At 53.9% G+C, this 14,568-nt stretch overlaps 1 protein-coding gene and 1 non-coding gene across 2 annotated transcripts in view; one reads left to right on the top strand and one right to left on the bottom strand.

Annotated features, from left to right (window-relative positions):
* PTSG_11756 (uncharacterized protein) overlaps window positions 1-6,320 on the top strand; it is a gene marked incomplete at its 3' end in the record, with an annotated part of 8,432 nt that extends 2,112 nt beyond the window's left edge. Inside the window, exons 7-18 of the mRNA XM_004997499.1 lie at window positions 15-131; window positions 289-336; window positions 2,657-2,815; window positions 3,028-3,290; window positions 3,647-3,737; window positions 4,262-4,395; window positions 4,564-4,772; window positions 4,950-5,011; window positions 5,159-5,401; window positions 5,606-5,662; window positions 5,915-6,000; window positions 6,207-6,320. Of these exons, the coding sequence (XP_004997556.1) occupies window positions 15-131; window positions 289-336; window positions 2,657-2,815; window positions 3,028-3,290; window positions 3,647-3,737; window positions 4,262-4,395; window positions 4,564-4,772; window positions 4,950-5,011; window positions 5,159-5,401; window positions 5,606-5,662; window positions 5,915-6,000; window positions 6,207-6,320 (1,583 nt within the window). The remainder of the gene's footprint in view (window positions 1-14; window positions 132-288; window positions 337-2,656; window positions 2,816-3,027; window positions 3,291-3,646; window positions 3,738-4,261; window positions 4,396-4,563; window positions 4,773-4,949; window positions 5,012-5,158; window positions 5,402-5,605; window positions 5,663-5,914; window positions 6,001-6,206) is intronic.
* On the bottom strand, window positions 1,029-1,142 carry PTSG_20004. Its single transcript, XR_001137139.1, has one exon. It is a non-coding gene; the product is annotated as a 5S ribosomal RNA (ribosomal RNA).
* Window positions 6,321-14,568: the final 8,248 nt, after the last annotated feature.

Genomic DNA, 14,568 nt, shown 5'->3' with positions numbered 1-14,568 from the left:
TTCAGCTTCCGAAGGAATCTGCGGTCAATCCCTGATGAAGGTGGTGGAGATGATGCAGAGACGCGTTGTGTTTGTGTTAGGAGGAGTTCTTCAAGCCCTCTCCACCCAAGTGCACACAGGTGAGGGAGTGAGTCATTGGGACAGGAGTTCTGGAGTGAGTGTGGCGAGTTTTGTGGGTGTGTGCGTAGCTCGCTTGTTCTCGTGTCCATTCACCCACTCTCACCATCTGCCCACTCGTGTGTCATGAATGTGGTATGTGCTTACTGTCAGCTGCTGGAGTCTGCCCAGGGATCAACCTGTTCAGCGGCGACAACGCCTGGCAGGTAGGGTGTGTGTGTGTGTGTGTGTGTGTGTGTGTGTGTGTGTGTGTGTGTGTGCAGGGGATCGTGCGCAGGGGTGCGAATCAGCGCGGTCACCTCACAACACCTCGCTGCCATCACCAACACCTTCATGCGCACACACACACGCAAATGCTCGCAGGGGGAAGATGCAAGTGGAAGGGCTGGCGTACAACACGCCCAATGACACGCCACACGATGTGATGCAGGAGTCTGTATGGTGCAACACCCCCGCCCACCGACGAAAGGCGGCCAAGGATAATGCACCCATGTGATGTGTTTGCGTGTGACGATGATGATGAGGAGGAGGATGAGGAGAGGACGAAGATGTCTAACAGCGTAACCAAGATCAGCTTTGTCACTAGTTCGATAGTTCAGCCCACCTGTGTGTGGTTCCTCTGCGTCAGTACATGGAAGTAAACGCGTCGAGATGACACGATGTCAGCCAGGCAGTGAGAGAGTGTGTGAAGCAAAGCAACGCAAAAGACAAGCAACAAGAGAGAAACAAGAGAGAGGGGGAGATGAGCCAACGCGCGCCACCACCTCTTCATCGCCAAGTCGAAGCAAGCAAGCCAGCAAGCAAAGAAGAAGATCAAGAAGTAAACCGAACCAAGCCAGCACCACAGCAGCAACACAGCAACAGCAACCACAGCAACACAGCACGCCAAAAAAAAAAAAAGAAGAGAAGAGAGCAACATCACCCGTGATTCCCGCCTGGTCACCCACGGCAGTACTGAACGGGCCCAAACGGGCTTAGCTTCCGCGATCGGACGAGAGCGGGCGTGATCCCGTTGGTTTGAACGTTGCCGACAGTACAGCAAGACAAGCAATTTATCAAGGCAGAGCCAGCAAGAAGAGGAAGAGGAAAATCGCACACACACCAAAAAACCGGTTGTTTGCTCGTTTCTGCTCGTTTCTGCTACCGATTCTGCTTTCCAACCAACCAACCAACCAATCCACTCGCCGTTACTTCATTCTTCTTCTGCGCAGCAGCCCCATGTGTGTGTGATGGTGATGGTGGTGGGAATGGTGATGGTGATCATGGTCGTCGTCATCGCTGACAGGCAGGTGGGGTGGAATGAAGTGAGGTGAGGTGAGGTGAGGTGAGGTGAGGTGGGGATGTGTCATTGGTTCGTGCACACACACACATTAGTGGTTGTGCGTGCCACGTTCCTTCCTTCTTCCCTTCCTTTCTTCCCATCGTCGTCCTCGCTGACGCATTCACACACGCACACACACACACACACATGCACAGGGAGTCTCTCCCCCCTTCTCCCTTCCATCCATCCATCCTCCCTTCCATCCGTCCATCGTTGTCCATTTCCTTCTCCTGTGATGCACACACACACACACCAACCAACCAACCAACCACCGACCACATGAATGACCCATCCATCGACAGGTGAGGGTGAGATGGAGTGCTCTCACTTCTTCCTCCTCCACTCCGTTCTCCTCCTCTTCCCCTTCTTCCCCTTGCACACTGCGCACAGAAGCAAACAACCACCCCCATCAACAACAACAACACCACAGTTCACGCTGTCATCGTGCACACACAGCCACACACACACACACACACACACACACACACACACACACACACACACACACACACACACACACTTGCTCACCGTTGTGTGGTGACAGAACAACTGCCATCAACCACCGTCATGCAGCGGCGACCCTGAGAATGGATCATGCAGCCTCTCAACCAGTGAGCAGCACACACATGTGAGAGAGGGGGGATGACATCAACCAACATCACAGCCAATGTGTGTGTGTGTGTGTGTGTGTGTGTGTGTGTGTGTGTGTATGCACGGGGTTGTGTTTCTTCTCCTCCTCCTCCCCTTCCTCTCTTTCCTCGTTTTGTCTGTGACACACGCTGCTCACTGCTGCCGTTGTTGCTTGCTTGTTTGTGGTGGTGCGTGCAGATGGATGCATTCCATCATCATCATCATCAGCAGCAGCAGCAGCAGCAGGTGCTGGCTGATGCGCGAGGCAGTGGGCAACTCCCACCAACCAACCAACAAATGACTGCGTGCTGACAGACGATTGGTAATCGAACCACTGCTGTACCCAGACAGGTTTGTGTGTGTGTGTGTGTGTGTGTGTGTGTGTGTGTGTGCGTGTGTGTGTGTGTGTCGACGTGCCTGTTCTCTTCTCCACCCACCAACACGCCATCATCACCACCACCTCATTTTCTTGTGTCTTTGCTCACATCCTTCCCTTCCCATCCTCACCACCACCATCACCACCACCCTCCACACTTGCTCGTTTCCCCTTCCTTCTTTCTGCTGTCGCCACACAACAGGGCCCTTGAGCCAGCAGCTGTCACCCACCTCCCTCCACCAACCACCACTGCTCTGGTGGGATGAACAGACGGGCGCTGCCATGTGATGACCATCCAGCCACGCCTGTGCGGCTGTGGAAACAGCAGCAGCAACTCACACCACACCACAAGCAAGCCATGAGCAACGTGAGTGCATCACTGCACGTATATGTGTGATGTGCACAGCGGCAGCGTGCGTGTTTTGTGGTCGCTGTCTCTGCTGTTCCTGTCTCCCCTTGTTGTCCCACATCAATGTGTGCATGTGTGTCGTGCGGCTGCCTGTTTTGCCTTGCTTGATGCGCTGTCTCATTCGTCGTTCTCACACACAACTGCTTGCACACCTGCACATTCTTCACCTTGCAGCTGCTGCTTATATTCCCCTCTCTTTCTCGCCCTCCCTGACGGCTATCACAACAACAACAGCAGCAGCAGCAGCCAACACACCCTCCACCGCCGATGCAGCAGCAGCAGAGAATGCACCACCACCACCAGCATCACTTGCAGCTGAACACATTCCCCAACCAACCAACCCATCGCCCGCTGCTGCTTGCAGAAGCTGGCTGCCTGCTGCTGGGAACAGGTGGCGACAGCACAAGTTGCATTTTCGGCTCGAAGCAGCAGCAGAGGTGAGGGCGAGAAGAGGGGAAACGGAGAGGAGATGTATGTTGATGGATGGATGGATGGATGGGGTGGGGTGGGGTGGGGGATGCTGGGTGAGTGTGGTGTGGTGCGGTGTGGCTGGTGACAGGGGATGATGGTGGTGGTGTGAGGAAGAGGGATGGATGGATGGATGGGGTGCCGCATGTCTTGTTCCTTCCCTTTTGTTTTCTGTTTTCTCTCTCTTCCCTTTCTTCTTCACATGCATGCACAGCAGCAGCAGTGGCAGCAGCGGTGTAGCTGCGCACATATTCATACTCCCTCTTTCCCTCCCACTCACTCACTCACTCACCATGCTGGTGCTCGCACGCAAACACACTTACAGGTGATACGCACGCACAGACAGCAGGATGAGGGAAATGTCGAGGCTACTTGCCACGCGTGCCAGCTGCACCCGCTTCACACATGGTATGTGCGTGGTGATGAGTGGTTGTTGGTTGTGTGCTGCGATGTGGCGGTGATGGGGTGCGGTGAAGCGAACAAGTGGAAGAGGGTTGATGGGGGATGATGATCACACACGCACACACACACACACGCGCACACGTGTTGCGTGTGATGTCACTCACTTCTTCTGCTGTGCTGACGTGATGGCTTGCTGTCTGCCTGTTGTGTTCTGTTCCCATCCACGTTCCCTGCAACCACGCACATGCACAGGTGCTGAGGTACCAGCACACATCAGGATGTTGATGGATGTGGGCTAGCATGCCGGCGGCTGCTGCTGCAACTTCCCCGATTCGGCTGCCGCTGTTGTGCTCATGCAGCGTTCCCACATGTGAGCAAGGTGAGCCCATAATGCATGCTTTGGTTGGCACATGGTGCATGTGTTGGTGTTGTTGCTGCTGTGGGTGTTTGCTGTTGTTGCTGCTGCTATGCCTCATGTAGCAGTGTAGCTGCGCCGCTCACATGCAAAGTGTGTGTGTGTGTGTGTATGTGGCTGCAGGGGGGCGATTGCGTGAGTATCGTTGGAGGATGATGGGCGGGTACACACATGATGGATTGGGAGGAGCAGCTGTGGACACACACGTCCATGGTCATGGTGGGCACATCCAACCACAGCGACGCAGCTATGTGCAGGTGTGTGTGTGTGTGTGTGTGTGTGTGGTTATGGTGGAGCGGGGGGAGGGAAGCAGAGGAGGGAATAGGAAGGTGAACGCGTCTGCTGTGCTCACATGCCATGCCTGTACCTCGTGTGTGATCATGTCGTTGTGTCTTGTCGTTGTGTGTTGGTTGCATGCGCACCAGGGCCACATCAGAGGAGGGGAAGGAAGCCGCCATGAACGACCCATCATCATCATCAACCTTCCCCATTTCTTTCTCCTTTCTCGCTCTTCCACCTCAGCTCCTCAGTCACCATCACCATCGACCGCACAGCCGACATCACACGCGGGCCGACACCAGCTCCAATCTGGCGTGAGGCAGACATTGCACATGTCAGTCGCTCTGATGAAGAGGTGAGCAATGTGCGTGCTTGTGCGGGTGCATGGTGGTGAGCGGGGACAACATGTGTGCGTGGATGTGTGTCAATGCGGGTGGTTTGATGGGGCTTGCGTGTGATTGATCATGCTTCGCTGTCAACCTCACCCCCTGCATTCTCTCCCATCTTGTGTCTGTGCACACACGTTTGACAGCGTTGAGGAGGCGCATGAAGCGGTGGAACCAACAACGATGATGACGATGACGAGTGATGAAGGTGAGAGGGCGACTGAGATGTGTGTGCGTGTGTGTGCGTTGGTTGAAATGTTGTGTTTCCTCCTTCTCCTCCCACTTTCCTTGTCTGTTCTGTCCACTCATGCGTCTTTTCTTCCTCTCCCCCTTTTTGCGCTTGATTGTGACACAGGGCCATGCATCCCGCTTCCATCCAACCGACCAACCAAGCAGCCGAGCGAGCGAGCAAAGGACACGGCGTGGCAAGGGGCCGTTTGTTTTCACCTTTTCCACCAGCAGCAACAACAGCAGCAACAGCCGATGTCTGGCTGCATTGTGGATGAACTGGCCCTCTGCCTCTCGTTCATGTCCACCTCCCCCTCGTCCTCGTCGTCATTGGTCGCCAACAGCAGCGGCTGCGGCCATGGATGTGGAGGTGAGATGAATGGGTGGGGGTTGAGGTGATGTGGTTGGTGTGTGTGATGTGTTGGGTGTGAGCATCAGCATGTACATGTGCGTGATTGATTGTGATGTGTTGGTTGGATGTCATTGGGTCTGCTGGTGCTGGCAACGGGTGTTGTTGTCGTTGACAGCCTGATTCTGTGACAACTCACCTCTTTCTTCACACGCACACGTACAGGGTGTGATGTGCGTCGATGTGCCGTCGCCTCGCGCGACGACGCTGCTGCTGCTGGTGGTGAGTGGTTTGTGGTGCATGTACACGGCGCACGCACACGCATGTGCAGGTGTGCTGCTTGTGGCGGTGGTGGCGGTGGTGTCTGTGGTGGGATGTGACATGTGCGTGCACGGGTGGTGATGTGGGTGATGTGAATGTGGCAAACGAGGTGGATGTGGTTTGTTTCTGCCATGCTGGCTCACTGCGTGGTGTCATTCTTGCTGATTTGGTTCTTTGTGCTTGCGCGTGTGTACATGTGTGTGATTTGCACAGGACGGTGGCCGATCTCTTCCCAAGCCCTCATGACACGAGCAGGGCGATACACGCACACACAATTGTGCGAGAGAAGAAGGCACAAGGTGAGACGTTGGCTCTGTGTGTGTGTGTGTGTGTGATGGGGTGGTAGTACACATTCACACGCACATACGCACGCACGTACACGCATCTACACATGCATGCTAGCACACCAGAGCAGACATTGGCTGTGGGGTGGTTGCACTGACGTGTGTCTCACATGAATCAATCACACAACTCAATGTGTGTGTGCGTGTGTGCGTGGCTGCAGGCGGACGTTGTGCGGGTTTCCCCAACCGATTTCCCTTCCGCCTTTCCCAACCAATCGCCTTTGCTCTGTGTCATCATCATCATCAGCCTTCCCCATGTGATGTGCAGCTGCTGAGGCGTGATCGAGACAGCGGCCAACACAGGTATTGCAGTGGTGGATATGGTGGATATGATATCGCGTGTTTGCTTGCTTGCTTGTTGGATGCTTGCTTCGTTGTTCTTGTGTGTATCTGGTTCACCCGCCCACAACATGCTGCATATTCCCATGCGTGGTCCTTTGTGTCCCTCCTTTCTGTCCTCACCATCACCGGTCGTTGTTCGTCTCTGGTTGGTTTCTCTTGCCCCACAGGCACGCAGGCAGGCTAGCTCGCTGCTGCTACTGGTGCTGCTGTGATGATGGCCGTGCGTGTGCCTGTGCGCTGTGCACCGTGTTTGGGGCTGCACGGATGAAGACGAGGAATGACATGGCCCGTGCCCACCACTCTTCCCCCATTATCTCCCCTTTCTGCTCCATCAGCGGTAACGATGGTGGCCGTGGCGTGTGATTGCGCTTCCTTTTTCTGGCTTTGCTGTGGCACATTGGCTGGCTGTCTCGCTGCATCAAGCACAGGTGAGGATAATCGTTGGCGGTTGGTTGGTTGGTTGGTGGGCTGGGTTGTATGGAGTGGTGGGAAGCAGGGGGGGGGGAGGGAAGTGACACGGTGAGAGTAGTGGGAGTGCAGAGCGAGAGGAGGGAGAGGGAAGGGAAGTGATAGGAGGGCGATGATGTTGGTTGGGAGATGGGGGTGCGTGTACACATACATGCACGTGAATCGTGTGATGGTGGTGGTATCACATGGCACTGACACACATATCAGTGGCTCATTCCTTTTGCTTGTACCTGTGATTGTGATTGCGTGTGATTGTGATGATGACTGCAGCAGGCAACACACGGCGGTGGATGCTGGATTGGATTGGCTGGGGTTGACTGGCCGTCGTGTCGTGTCGCCCATTTCTCTCCCTCCGTTACTCATCTCAAGTGGGCACACACACACAGCAATGTGTGCGTATGCGCGTACATGTGTGTGCATCGCCATCAACCACGCCGACAGCAACACGATGCACGAGGTGAGGGCACGCAATGTTGTGTGTGTGTTTGGTGGAAGGGGTTGAGGGGAAGAGGGAGGAAGGCGTTCATCATGGCCATTATCACCACCACGGCTGTGTACCTGGTCATGTGACCGTGCATTTGGGGGATGGAGATGGGGAGAGGGATGTTGCTGTGGTGGTTGTTGTGGTTGTGTTTGCATTGCTGTGCATGCGTGTGCATGGTGCACCGTCTCACTCTGCAATGCCATGTGTGACTGTGTGTGTGTGTGTGTGACTGCAGATGTGCGTGCGCGTGTGCGCATATGTCAGGCAGATGCGTTGATCGACGATGAGGTGTGTGTGTATTTGTGTGTGATTGACCTTTGTGTTCTTGTGCCATCACGCAACGCACAACACCAACCACATCATCATCATCATCACCACACCCCGTGGGTAGTTGTTGTCCACTTATACATGGCATGCTCACATCCACCCTCTCACTTCTTGCTTCTTCTCCTTCCTCTCTGCTGCTACCACCCCTTCCACTGTTTCCCTCCACCCCTTTTCACACACGCAGACAGAGGCACCCATCCACATCCAACACCCATGCCCACACCCACACCCACATCCAGGCATGACACACCATGGCGAGCTGTGCCACCTCAACCAACACAACTCAACCCAGGCCGAGGAAAGGAAGAGGGGAAGCAAGGACAGAAGACGTGGGGCTCCCAACAGATGTGTGTGCGTGTGTTGATGGACGGTGTTCTCCTTTCCACCCTCCATCACCTCGCCGCTTTCTTCCATGGCGATCTGGCTGGGTGGCTGTTGCCCCCTCCCCCTTGTTTGTTTTCTCTTCCAGCCCTTTGTGTGGCTGTTGGCTGTCTGTTGTGACTGTGAAAGGGGAGGGAGGAGGAGGAGAGAAGAGGAGGGGATGCATGCTGTCCACAACTGTGTGTGTGTGTGCTGTTTCTTCTTCTTTTCCATCCCCCTTTCTTGTCCCCTTTCTTCTTCCCTCCGCAGCCTGCAAGGCCTGTGAACCTGCGTTGCATTCACACACACAGTGCTGTCCCCCTTCTCCTTCTTCTCCTCCTTGTCTCATTGAAACCAACCAACTCAATCAACCAAGCATGCAAGCAAGCAAGCAAGTCCGCCCTTCAACAAGCAACAGCAGAAAGCAAACAGCAGTTGCCGCACAACCGCAGCAGTGGGCGATTATTTGTGGCATCTTCCACAAATCGCCCAAACACGAACCAACAAGACCAACACACACAAACAAGCAGCAGGCGAAACGCGAATCAAGGTGCGTGTGTGTTTGAGTGGGAGGTGGCTTGCGTTGTTCGTGTGCGTGGCTGGCGCAGTGTTGGTGGAGAGGAGGGAGAGGGTGCGCGTTGTGACGGGCACTCACTGGCGGTTCTGTTGTGGGTGGTTTCGTTTGGTTCCGTGGATTGTGTGGGGTGTGGTGGGTGATGGTGTGATGGTGAACAGTTGCAAGCAGAGAACAGGCACAGCAGCGCCACACCATGGACGTGTGCAGGGCCAAAGGCATGCAAGGCATTGCCCACGGTCGGTGAGGCTGACGTATGTGCTGCACAGGCCCATGGCACGCTGGCACCGTGAGTTTGGGTGAGTTCTGTCAATTGGCTTGACTGCTGTGTGGGTGCGTGTGTTTGTGTGTTTGTTGATGGAGAGGTGGGACGTGGCTGTGGTGGGTGTTGTGATCTCACACGCACTCCTGCTGCTGTGGATGCATTTGGCTCACACGCAGACAGAAAGGGATGATGGACTGCATCGGTCCACACATGTGTGAACACACACACACGCGCACGCGTGCTGGTAGGCAGTCTGATGCCACCTCACGGTGCGTTGCACTTGCATGTGTGACAGTGACTTTGTGCATGTCGTTCATGCTGTGTCTGCTTGTGATTCACACTGTGTGTGTGTGTGTGTGTGTGTGTGTGTGTGGCTGCTTGCTTCCCTCTGTCTCACACATGTGCTTGTATGGATGGTGACACACGCACAGGCACACAGTGAGTGGGTGTGCAGACACACCTCCCCACACAGGCAAGGCAGGGCACACTCTTCCTCCTCTCCCTCCTCTCCCTCTCTCTCCTGCTGCCACCACCGCTGCTGCATGGATGGACCAGTGGATGCAAGGGGTGTTGGATGATGCTGACTGGCTGATGTCGTGCACTTGATGCGTGTGTGTGTGTTGCGCTGCTGCTTGCTCTGTTCCCCCCTGTTTGTGTCTATTGTGTCTGTTGTGCGTTGCTGCTTCGCTGTGTGATTGTGTGTGTGCGTGTTCACCACAACCACGTCGTGTGCGCCCATCACCATCGTCTGTGCTCACGCACCTCCCATCTCTCCCTTTCTTCTTCTTCTTCTGCTCGCTTCCCCCTTCCCTCTTCGTCATCCCCTCACACGCACATGCACACAGACACATGGACGTTTGTGCAGGGGAAGTGCAGGCTGTTTGTTGGAACCCAAGGCACGCACAACCAAGCAAGGACACGAGCAAGCAAGGGCACAGGACAAGCAAGCAGGACGTGGGCGTGCCATAGACCACGCACCTCGTTGGAGAAGGAGGGGAGCGTGAGCGGGTGGTGTTGCATTGTGTATGTGTTGTGTTGTTGTGTTGTGTTGTGTTGTTGTTGACAGGGTGCACGTCTCTCTCCTTGTGTCCTTCTGCCTTCTTCCCCCCTTTCCCTTTCTCTGTTCTCTCTCTCTGTTCTCTCTTGCCACAGCATGCACACTGCTGCTGCTGCTGCTGTTCTTGTTGGTTGAAGGTATGATGGCGGTTGATGGGGCAGTGAAGCGGTGTGGCGTAGCATGGAGCTGTCGCTTGTTGCGTGTGTGTGTGTGTGTGTGTTGCTTGCAGTTGATATGGGGATGTTTTCTCGCTTATTCTTGCCACGTGTGTGCGCGTGTGTGTTTGCTTGCTGTCGTGTTGCTGAAGTGTAGTGGAAATATACAATGCAACACGCATGTGCAGCTGTGTGTATCGTGTGATGCTGCTGGTGGATGGATGGTTGTGGATGGTTGCGGTGAAGTCAACACGGTGTGTGTGATGTGATGTGGATTGGATTGGTGGCGAGCTGGGCGTGTGGCTGTGGAGCGGGTGTTGCATGCAGGTGAGGACAGCAGCAGCAGCAGCTGTGAACGTGGGGATGGGGGAAAGGATAAAGCGAGCGATGGTGGCAGCGACGAGTGATGGTGGTGGTGAACAGGGCTGATGTAGAAGAAGGCGACAGTGTGGGCTTGGTGGGTTTATGATGTGCTGTAACACGTGCAGCATGAAACATGAACGAGGCAGGAAAGGTCAGGAAAGGGGAAGGGAAGGAGTGGCGGCACAAAGTAGTGAACAGGGACAAGGGAAGGCATGCAAGCACATGGAAACAGCAGCAGCAACGGCAAGAATTGAAACAAGACAGGAGGGGTGGTGAAACGCAGGTGAGGCAGGCAAACAAGGCTTGTGATGACAAGGTGGTGAAAGAAAGTGACGAAGGGAAGCACAAATGCACACAGTGTGTTGTATGTGGTGTTGTGTTGTGTTGTGTGAAGTGAGGGATGTGTGATGTTGCGTGGAGATGTGCTGTGTGGCACTGAGTAGATGGAAGAGAGGAAGAGGGCCAAGGTTGAATAAAGCATGTGGGAACAAGTGCAAAGCAACAATGCAACACATGGAATGTGGAAAGGCAAAGGGAAGAGGGAAAGGCGCAAGTGAGTGAAGGGTGAGACAAAGGGACAAAGCAGCACGTGCAGGGATGTGTGTTTTGTTGTGTTGTGTTGTGAGTGTGGAGGTGGAGCAAAGGAAGCAGGAGCACAAACATTGCAAGTAGCAGCAAGCATGCACGAAGGGAGAAGGTAAAGTGGGAAGAGAAGAAGGCGATTGCAGCGAGCTTCTTACGCACCTGATCATGTCGCTGCTGGAGGCGAGAGATAGCAGGTGATGTCTGAGAGTGAATCCAAGAAGCGAGGCGATGCTGCTGAATGAAGTGGAGTGGCGTGGAGTGAAGTGGGGCGACAGAGCGGTGTGTGAATGAAGGTGTGTGAGTGATGGTGTGGATTGATAAAGGGTCGATTGCAGGTGCGTGCAGGCATGGTGGGTGAAGCAGTGACGCAGCGCTGAGTGAGTGGAGGAGTGTTGTCAAGTGAACAAGGTGGAAGCAAGGGAAGTTGTGGGTACTTGCAAGCAACACGCACAGAGCAAGCAAGCGTACACACAAGTGTCTGCAGCGAATAGACGGGTGTGGTGAAGTGAATCCAATGCAAGTAGGAGAAGTTGTGAGTGCCTGCGAGTAACACAACAATGAGTAGGCGGATGTCGTGGAGAGAATTCAATGCAAGTAGGAGAAGTTGTGAGTGAACACAACAGTGAGTAGAGGTATCATTGTGGAGTGAATCCAGTGCAGGCAGGAGAAGTTGTGAGTGCTTGCGAGTGAGTAGACGGATGTAGTGGAGTGAATCCAATGCAAGCAGGAGAAGTTGTGAGTGTTTGCAAGTAACACAACAGTGAGTAGACGGATGGAGTGGAGTGAATCCAATGCAAGCAGGAGATGTTGTGAGTGTTTGCAAGTAACACAACAGTGAGTAGACGGATGGAGTGGAGTGAATCCAATGCAAGCAGGAGATGTTGTGAGTGCCTGCGAGTAACACAGCAGTGAGTTGACAGATGTTGTAGAGTGAATCCAATGCAAGCAGGAGATGTTGTGAGTGCTTGCGAGTGAGTAATGCAAGTAGAAGAAGTTGTGAGTGCCTGCGAGTAACACAACAGGGAGTAGAGGGATCATTGTGGAGTGAGTCCAATGCAAGCAGGGGAAGTTGTGAGTGCTTGCAGACGGATGTAGTGGAGTGAATCCAATGCAAGCAGGAGAAGTTGCGAGTGCTTGCGAGCAACTCAAGAGTGAGTAGACGGATGTAGTGGAGTGAATCCAATGCATGTAGGAGAAGTTGTGAGTGTTTGCGAGTAACCCAACAGCACTGCACAATCGCATGCAAGTGTGCTTGCAGTGAGCAGAGGATTGCTACTCATCCGATCCATTTCAATCAGAAACACGTTCCCGTGCCTGCAGGCAACAGCTACACACAAACGCATGTACACACACGTGCACACGTATGCCTTGCGCTGCTCCTCGTCGTTCTCTGCCTGCTTGCTCGTCTCTTGTTCAATCACATGGAAACGAATCCATCCTTGCTGCACTTTGGTTTGCTCCTTCTTGCTTCAGTGCAGCGTGCCTGCAGGCAAGTAGAAGTGCGCACAGTGCAGTGTGCTCGTGCGCACGTGTGCCTGCGAGCCAGCCACGTGGTCTTGTGCCTGTTGCAGCAGCTCATGGCATGGTGCAGTGACGTTTGCTCGCTTGCTCACTTGATCATCGGAGTAGGGAGACTGATGCAGTGAAGTCAAAAAGGGGGTGCAGAAAAAGTGCGATCATGTGATGGAAAAAGCCCCAATACTGTAACAAGTAGTGTCTGAACACTGCATGGCGAGGCACCAGTGCAGCTGTGCAGTGCAGCGTAGGCAAGCGAAGCAAGGGCATTGCATGCATGCAAGCATTGGTTGGTCACGGGCCAGGGGAATCTGGGGTGTGAGCAGTGTGAAGAATCTTGATGCAGTGAAGCTGTGCGCACCAGCTAGATCCAGTCACAAATCTAGATCTAGCAGAATCACTGAATCTAGATTGCGGTGCCTGCAGGCAAAGTGCACGAGGGCAAAGCAGCGATTCAAACAGCTGCCGCTCGATGGATTGGCATACATGAGAGGAAGGATGCAAATGAGCAAGACAAAAAAAAAAAGGAAAAGAGAAGGCAAAGGCAAAGAGCCGCTGAGTAGAGGCGCAAGCAAGAGAGCAAGGCGAATGTCGCTGAGCAGGACTGCTTGCGGGCACGAAAAGCCGCGTCTGCGCCCTTGCAGCTACAACTTCTCTTTCTTCTTGGGTCTTGGATCTGCTGTGTTCTGAGCGACCTCTCTCTTCATTTGTGTGTGTGTGAAATGTGTGTGTGTGAGTGCAGGTATAGCGAAGCGGCACTTAATTGTGTTGTAAGCAATGCTTGCACGAGCACACATGCATGCACAGCACATGCAATGAGAACAGCACGAGTGTGTGTGTGTGTGTGTGGATGCTTGTGTGTGTGATGCGTGAGCGATGTGTGTGGGTGTGATGAGGCGCACATGTGGGGAGGCGAGCAAGCGATTGCTCGTGTCTCTGTGTGTGTTCTTGTGATCACTCGCATGAGCAAACGCATCTCTACTACACAGAAGCAAAGCAACACACGACATGCGCTTGTGGCGAGCAACGACTGTGTTTGCGGAAAGAGGGCGTGCTGATTGTTCAGCTTCCTCTGAGTGTGACAATGTGAAGCGCTGGACATTCTTCTCACACAAACACGCATTGTTGACTCTTGATTGTTCTTCTCTCCTCACAGTGATGTGACGCAGCGAGACGCAGGAAGCAAGCCTGCACGCATGGTGCATTGAGACCCGGGCACAGCGATGTGCCTGGCGCGTAGATGACGTGTGTGCGCATGAAAGGGCTTGCATTTTCCTTGTGTGTGTAGCTGTGTGTTGGGAGAAGGGCGATGAGCCAACATGTGTTTGTGTGTGGGGAATGGCTGGCAGTTGCTTTGCTGCACACGTGGATGTAGCACAGTGAAATAGAAAACGTTGTTAGCTGTGTGTTGTGGGTGTGGCTGTGGTTGCCTCTGGAGGCAAGACGCAGCCCGCTGTGACATGCGGGTCGATGAAGTATTGCGAGCGAGAGCAAGCAAAGCTTTGCATGGATTGCTGGTGTTGAGCCAAAAGTCTATGATGTTGAAGCAAGTTGCAAGCCGCTGGCGGAGTGACGGCAAGGCACATGTATGTGTGTATATCTGCTGTGATCTCTGATAGAGGGTGGGCGCTGTCTGTCTGTTGTTTTTGAGAAAGGCAGGTGGCGACTGTCTTTGATGACACCAAGCTTGCGCATGCAGGAGGCAATTCCGCCGTGATCGCGGTGTGGATTGTTAGGGTTAGGGTTAGGGTTAGGGTTAGGGTTAGGGTTAGGGTTAGGGTTAGGGTTAGGGTTAGGGTTAGGGTTAGGGTTAGGGTTAGGGTTAGGGTTAGGGTTAGGGTTAGGGTTAGGGTTAGGGTTAGGGTTAGGGTTAGGGTTAGGGTTAGGGTTAGGGTTAGGGTTAGGGTTAGGTTGGGTTAGGGTTAGGGTTAGGGTTAGGGTTAGGGTTAGGGTTAGGGTTAGGGTTAGGGTTAGGGTTAGGGTTAGGGTTAGGGTTAGGGTTAGGGTTAGGGTTAGGGTTAGGGTTTA

This window comes from Salpingoeca rosetta, assembly GCF_000188695.1.
Source record: "Salpingoeca rosetta unplaced genomic scaffold supercont1.3, whole genome shotgun sequence".
Lineage (NCBI taxonomy): Eukaryota > Choanoflagellata > Craspedida > Salpingoecidae > Salpingoeca > Salpingoeca rosetta.
This window is presented reverse-complemented; position numbering and strand designations above follow the sequence as displayed.